The following is a 7347-nucleotide window of genomic DNA, read 5'->3' on the forward strand; positions in this document are numbered from 1 at the left end:
CAAAGAACTAAACAGACATTTCTCCAAAGAAGACATACAGCTGTAACAAACACATGAAAAGATGCTCAACATCAGTCATTATCAGAGAAATGCAAATCAAAACCACAATGAGGTTTACCATCTCACGTTGGTCAGAATGACTGCTATCAAAAAGTATACAAACAATAAATGCTGGAGAGGTTGTGAAGAAAAGGGAACTCTCTTACACTGTTAGTGGGAATGCAAACTAGTACAGCTACAATGGAGAACAGCGTGGAGATTCCTTAAAAAATTGGAACTAGAACTGCCATATGACCCAGCAATCCCACTGCTGGGCATACACACTGAGGAAACCAGAACTGAAAGAGGCACATGTACCCACTGTTGACTGCAGCACTGTTTACTATAGCTAGGACATGGAAGCAACCTATATATCCATCAGCAGACGAATGGATAGGAAAGTTTTGGTACATATACACAATGGAATATTACTCAGCTATTAAAAAGATGCATTTGAATCAGTTCTAATGAGGTGGATGAAACTGGAGCCTATTACACAGAGTGAAGTAAGTCAAGAAAGAAAAACACCAATACAGTATATTAATGCATACATATGGAATTTAGAAAGATGGTAATGATGACCCTATATGCAAGACAGCAAGAGACACAGATGTAAAGAACAGACTTCTGGACTCTGTGGGAGAAGGCTAGGGTGGGATGATTTGAGAGAACAGCATTGAAACATGTATAATTACCATATGTGAAATAGATGACCAGTCCAAGTCTGATGCACGAAACTGGACACTCAAAGCTGGTGCACTGGGACAACCCAGAGGGATGGGATGGGGCACACATGTACACCTGTGGCTGATTCATGTCAATGTATGACAAAAACCACCACGATATTGTAAAGCAATTAGCCTCCAACTAAAATAAATAAATTAAAAAAAAAAACCAGAATCAAATGCCAAAAACTGATTATTTCTGGTAGAAGTTGTAGCCTGCCTCCAAGCTGACCCTCAGTGGTCTTTGTCTCTTGGTAATCACACTCTGATTACCCTTCCCACACTATACCAGGACTGGCGTGTGACCAACAAAATAGGGCCAAAGTGATTATGTCACATCTGAGATTAAGTAATAAAGAAAATACATTCTCATATTCATCACAGTCTCTCCCTGTGGATCATTTGTTCTGGGGCATGCCAGTTGCTATGTTGAGAGCAGCATTAGAAGAGACCCACATAATGAGGAACTGAAGCTTCCTGCCAAAAGCAGTGCTGATGAGCTGGAAGATTTTGTAGCCCCAGTCAAACCTTCAGATGACTGCAGCTTCCACCAACAGTCTGAATATAACTTCATGAGAGTCCTAGGACTACCCAGCTAATAAGCTGCTCCCAAATTCCTGACTCTTAAGAAAACTGTGTGACATAATTAACATCTGTTGTTTCTAGCCACTAATTTGGGGGGTCATTTGTTACACATCAACAGATAACTAACACAGTAGGGATAGTAAAACTAATAGTTATTTTAAATAAATTAAGTTATAAAAAAGAGTGATCCAAGAAAAATACTAGGTAGTAAACAGAAGAATGATACATGGACATGATCAAGATAATTAACAGAGTACAGGAAACGAGCCACACAGCAAACGGTATCATCTAGGGTTTTCTGTTATTTGTACATACTCTGCTGGAAGTACCCAAGTTTCAAATGTGAGCTGTGACTGTCAGCTTGAGTTAGACAGCTTGAAAGCTTCAGCTTCTTTGCTGCTCTCAAAACAGTGTAGTATAGTGCAAAGTACACTTGGCAAGGTTGCTAGGAAGCCCTTGGTCTGAATTGCAGCTCTGCTGCCTAGCTGTGTGATCTCAGTAATGTTTATTAACCTTTCTGAGCTCCCGGTTTCTCCATCTGTAAAGCTGGAAAATCAGCATCCAGCATCTACCTCACTGTGCTTCTGCAAGGGTTAAAGGCAGTTGTGAAGAACATTCTTAAAATAGTGCCTAACACATTGTAACACACTTATATGCAGAGTACATCAAGAGAAACGCTGGGCTGGAGGAAGCAAAGCTGGAATCAAGATTGCCGGGAGAAATATCAATAACCTCAGATATGCAGATGACACCACCCTTACGGCAGAAAGTCAAAAAGAACTAAAGAGCCTCTTGATGAAAGTCAAAGAGGAGAGTGAAAAAGTTGGCTTAAAGCTCAACATTCAGAAAACTAAGATCATGGCATCCAGTCCCATCATTTCATGGCAAATAGATGGGGAAACAGTGGCTGACTTTTTTTTTTTTTTCTGGGCTCCAAAATTACTGCAGATGGTGATTGCAGCCATGAAATTACAGGACGCTTACTCCTTAGAAGGAAAGTTATGACCAACCTAGACAGCATATTAAAAATACTGCCATCTAGTCAAGGCTATGGTTTTCCCAGTGGTCATGTATGGACGTGAGAGTTGGACTGTGAAGAAAGCTGTGCCAAAGAATTGATGCTTTTGAACTGTGGTGTTGGAGAAGACTCTTGAGAGTCCCTTGGACTGCAAGGAGATCCAACCAGTCCATTCCAAAGGAGATCAGTCCTGGGTGGTCTTTGGAAGGACTGATGTTGAAGCTGAAACTCCATACTTTGGCCACCTGATGTGAAGAGCTGACTCATCTGAAAAGACCCTGATGCTGGGAAAGACTGAGGGCAGGAGGAGAAGGGGATGACACAGGATGAGATGGTTGGATGGCATCACTGACTCGATGGACATGGGTTTGGGTAAACTCTGGGAGTTGGTGATGGACAGGGATGCCTGGCGTGCTGCGGTTCATGGGGTCACAAAGAGTCAGACACAACTGAGCGACTGAACTGAACTGAACACATTGTAAGCACTCAATAAACACTATAAATAATTCCTTTGTTATTGCTTTCATCTCAGTATCTAACTAGATTATAAACTGCCAGGAGTTGAGATTTTTATCCTTTCAAGTCAGTGTAGCACTGAGGTTAAGAGCCTGTTTGCAGATAGCTATGCTTGAATCCTAAGTCTGTTGCTTAAGCTGTGAGTGTCAGTTCCCTAGTGTATCAAATATGGATCATAAGAGCATTTAAGAGCTCATAGAACTGCTAATTTAGTAGTATGACATATATAAAACATAGTACTTGGGTGTGCTAGTCACTCAGTTGTGTCTCTTTGCTACCCCATGGACTGTCACCCGCCAGGCTCCTCTGTCTATGGGATTTCCCAGACAAGAATACTGGAGTGGGTTGCCATTCCCTTCTCCAGGGGATCTTCCTGACCCAGGGAAGTATGACATACGTAAAACATAGTACTTGGTAAATTATTAATAAAAGTAGCATGTGTCTGTCTCCATTATGACCTACCACAAAGATTATATGCAATTTGTGCTAAGGGAGCATAAGAAGAAGGGACTCAGTGAAAAAAGACCACTGAACTAATATACATCTGAAGAAAAGAAGCTATCCAAATTCTTTTCTGTACACAGAAAGTAACTTACAGAATAATGAATAAAATTCAAAATCTCAATCCTTGATCTGGCTTGTATGGATAAGTAAAACTTGTACAAATTTTCTAAAAATATTTAACTTTTGGATCTTTATGATACTATGTCTGGTGGATAACCTATAATTTCTGGCAAGTATTAAAAATGGAATGAATGTAGTGTAATGAAAATCACACAAGATTCATCTTTGTAACTGTTCAAGAAAGTGCTCTAAAATCTGTATATGGGCTTAAAACAGATTCCCATCATATCTAGAAAGGGAAAAGTAGATCTGCTGTGAGTTAGGTTAGCAAGTGATTACAGAATTTTAGAGCTGGAAGGGACTCTGGAGAATATTTAAATCCAAATAAAGGATTTACTTAGGGCTTCCCTGGTGGCTCAGATGGGAAAAAATCTACCTGCAATTCAGGAGACCCACGTTCAACCCCTGGGTTGGGAAGATCTGCTACAAATTAGGTTAGCAAGTGATTACAGAATTTTAGAGCTGGAAGGGACCACGCAGAAAATTTAAATCCAAATAAAGGATTTACTTAACACAGTTTACATTTTAACCTTTTCTTGTTTATCATGTAATCTAGCTATCTCATATTTAACTGAAATACGTATATATATTTTGCAAGAGCATAGCTAATATTCACATACTCATAGCTAAAAGCACGTGTAGGAATTTAATTCTAAAGCAGAGAATTTAATCCTAAAGCCTAAGGGACATATGGCCTGCAGTGATGTCTTATTTGTAATATATTTAGCTTTTCATACTTGTAATATATTTAGCTTTTCTTTTCTTTTTAAATTGCATTTGGACGCTTTTAGGTAAGGCATGCTTGCACCCTCTAATATCAGTGACTGCCCTTCTTCACTCATTTGGTATTGTATTTGGCCAGAATGACACATACTCAGTCCCTGTAGGCACTGGAACTGGAATTTGTAGCCCCATTTTAAAGAAATAATTTTAGTTAAAATGAGGGAGAGTGAAAAAAAATTTTTTTTAATACCTGTATTTCTTTTAGGGCTCCATTGTCTCATTCTGAATTTCACTTTCAGAATTGAATCTGTCAATATTACTTATTATATACAGGAATGCTGTAACACTGTTATCACATTTACACAATGGACAGAACTAATCAGTGAAGAAAGTGCTGAATAAAGTAAAGTGAGGACAAGAAGACGCTGTAACATCTACTTTGTCAGTAGCACTGCATTAATTAGGGATGAGCTTACTTAATGACTCTACTCAGTTGTTGGGTGATAACCAAGCTGGTTAAAGCCTGAATTCCTGTGCTCTCTATGGAATAACGTAAGTAATTTTATAGTTTGCTAATGTATTAAAAGCAATCCAAACAAAAGAAAATGACTCATCTAACCCTTAAGCATATGCAAACACAACTGAAGCCAAATAATAGTACTTCATGTACTGTGAATAAATATATTAATTTTTAAAAAATATAATTATCTAATCAGAGCTTTAGGTAATCCGTTCAGGCCACACTGCCTTCTAACTGCTTTACAAATAACTACTTTACACAACAGTTTTTCCCAAAAGGATTCACTGGTAATATTTAGTGTGACTTCAGTAATTTGCTTATGGAATGAATTTAAGGAGGTGACGGGCAGACTGAGTCTGTAACAAGGGTAAACATTATATGAATATAATATTTGTCAAGTGAAATCACTTTCTTTTAAACACTTTTCCTGACCTCCCCAGGCAGTTTGTCACTTGATCCTCTGTATTATAATCTCTGTACCTTGTAACTATGAACTCATCTTTCACTTCCAAGTAGACTGTGACCTCCCAGAGGACAGTGGGAGGTCCTTACATCACATTTATATCACATAGCACAGCCCTGGCTTATTAGAAAACAAAACACTTTTCCCCCTCATTATCACTCATTTTTGCCAGACTACAATAGTTGGTGGCTCTAAAACTAGCTAACTGATGGGAATTAAAGTCGATAATACTAATACAATGAGCACTAGTTACTGCCGAAACCTAAAACCATCATTTCACATGCATAGCACTTTCTTATGGTTATTTTCCATTCTCTGACCATACTCCCTCCCTTCAATTATAACTTGTCTGTTTTATCTTAGTTTGCTTTTAAAAGTATCTTTTTCCCACCAGAAGAGTTAGGAGCCACCCTCCTCTCCCTGATTTTAATGACTTCTAGTGTTAACAGGCTTTGCATACAGAATCCAGTCTGAGAAAAAGGAACCAAATAGAGGAAAAATAAAACTCTTCAAAACACACACTACCTTCCACTGCTCTTTTGAAGAATACTTTACAGCTTCCACAAGTCAAGACCCCATAATGACATCCTGAAGCTTCATCAGAGCAGACTAGGCAGAGTTTGGGAGGTGGTCCCGTAGCTGCTGAGGAACTGGATGGAGGAGAACTTACGTCTGGTCTCATTCCAGGGCTAGAGAAGGAAGAAAGTAGTGTTAGGATTTAATTATCATGACTGTCAGAGAATTATCAAAATACAGTTCTCTTACCTTTTCACTCCACAGTAAACATGTTCACACTGAACGTATGTATTTCAAATACTGGCAAGCATTAAAAAAATCCTACCTAGACATAGTCAAATAATGTTTTATTCTTCTATACAAAATTAAGAGTCAGGTCATTTATTTTTAAGTATCCCTTAGAAGTTCCCTGGAGGTCTAGTGGTTAGGATTTGGCACTTTCATGTCCACAGTCCCAGGTTCAATCCCTGGTCAAAACTGAAATCCCACATCACGCAGCATGGCCAAAAAAAAAAAACAAACCCAAAAAACAAAACAAAAAAAACATCCTTTAAGAAGAATGGTGAAATTGTGCTTTGCTTAGATATAATTTTTAGTTGCTTAGCATCTGTTTACAATCATCTTTAAAGGAATAATTGTGTAATTACCACCATGATCAAGAGATACAGTATTACCCATCTTCCCCCCAAAGATTCCACCTATATAAGAAATTTCTCTCTGCAATATTCTTAATCAGCCTATTCTCTAAAAGAGATAATATTTAGGAATAAACTTTGATTGGGTGTTAGTTGTCTCTTTATTAATGCAACTAATAACATGATTAAATATCAATTATAAATATGCTTAAACTAATTCACAGAACAAACTAACTTAAGAAATTGGGTTGTCAACATGGTTAGAAATTATATTTATTAAGTAACATCTTTTTCTTCTGTTTTAGGAATAAAAGTTAAGATAATTGTAAATAATTGTAATAAATTGTAATAAAATAATTGTAAAGTAATAATTTGTTACTTTAAGCAGTTAGGCTGATAAACTCCAAGTTCAGTCACTCAGTTGTGTCCGACTCTTTGCGAACCCATGAATCATAGAACGTCAGGCCTGCTGGTCCAACGCCAACTCCTGGGGTTCACTCAAACTCATGTCCATTGAGTCAGTGATGCCATCCAGCCATCTCATCCACTGTCGTCCCCTTCTCCTCCTGCCCCCAATCCCTCCCAGCATCAGAGTCTTTTCCAATGAGTCAACTCTTCGCATGAGGTGGCCAAAGTATTGGAGTTTCAGCTTTAGCATCATTCCTTCCAAAGAAATCCCAGGGCTGATCTCCTTCAGAATGGACTGGTTGGATCTCCTTGCAGTCCAAGGGACTCTCAAGAGTCTTCTCCAACACCACAGTTCAAAAGCATCAATTCTTCGGTGCTCAGCCTTCTTCACAGTCCAACTCTCACATCCATACATGACCACCGGAAAAAACATAGCCTTGACTAGACAGACCTTTGTTGGCAAAGTAATGTCTCTGCTTTTTAATATGCTGTCTAGGTTGGTCATGATTTTCCTTCCAAGGAGTAAGCGTCTTTTAAATTCATGGCTGCAGTCACCATCGGCAGTGATTTTGGAG

General features: G+C 38.5%; 1 protein-coding gene across 1 annotated transcript in view; it reads right to left on the reverse strand.

Moving 5' to 3' along the window:
- NR3C1 (nuclear receptor subfamily 3, group C, member 1 (glucocorticoid receptor)) overlaps window positions 1-7347 on the reverse strand; it is a 121427-nt gene that overhangs the window by 30768 nt on the left and 83312 nt on the right. Inside the window, exon 4 of the mRNA XM_010850446.1 lies at window positions 5739-5902. Within this exon, the coding sequence (XP_010848748.1) occupies window positions 5739-5902 (164 nt within the window). The remainder of the gene's footprint in view (window positions 1-5738; window positions 5903-7347) is intronic.

The sequence above is a fragment of the Bison bison genome, unplaced genomic scaffold, assembly GCF_000754665.1.
Source record: "Bison bison bison isolate TAMUID 2011002044 unplaced genomic scaffold, Bison_UMD1.0 scf7180017864291, whole genome shotgun sequence".
In the NCBI taxonomy this organism is placed as follows: Eukaryota; Metazoa; Chordata; class Mammalia; order Artiodactyla; family Bovidae; genus Bison; species Bison bison.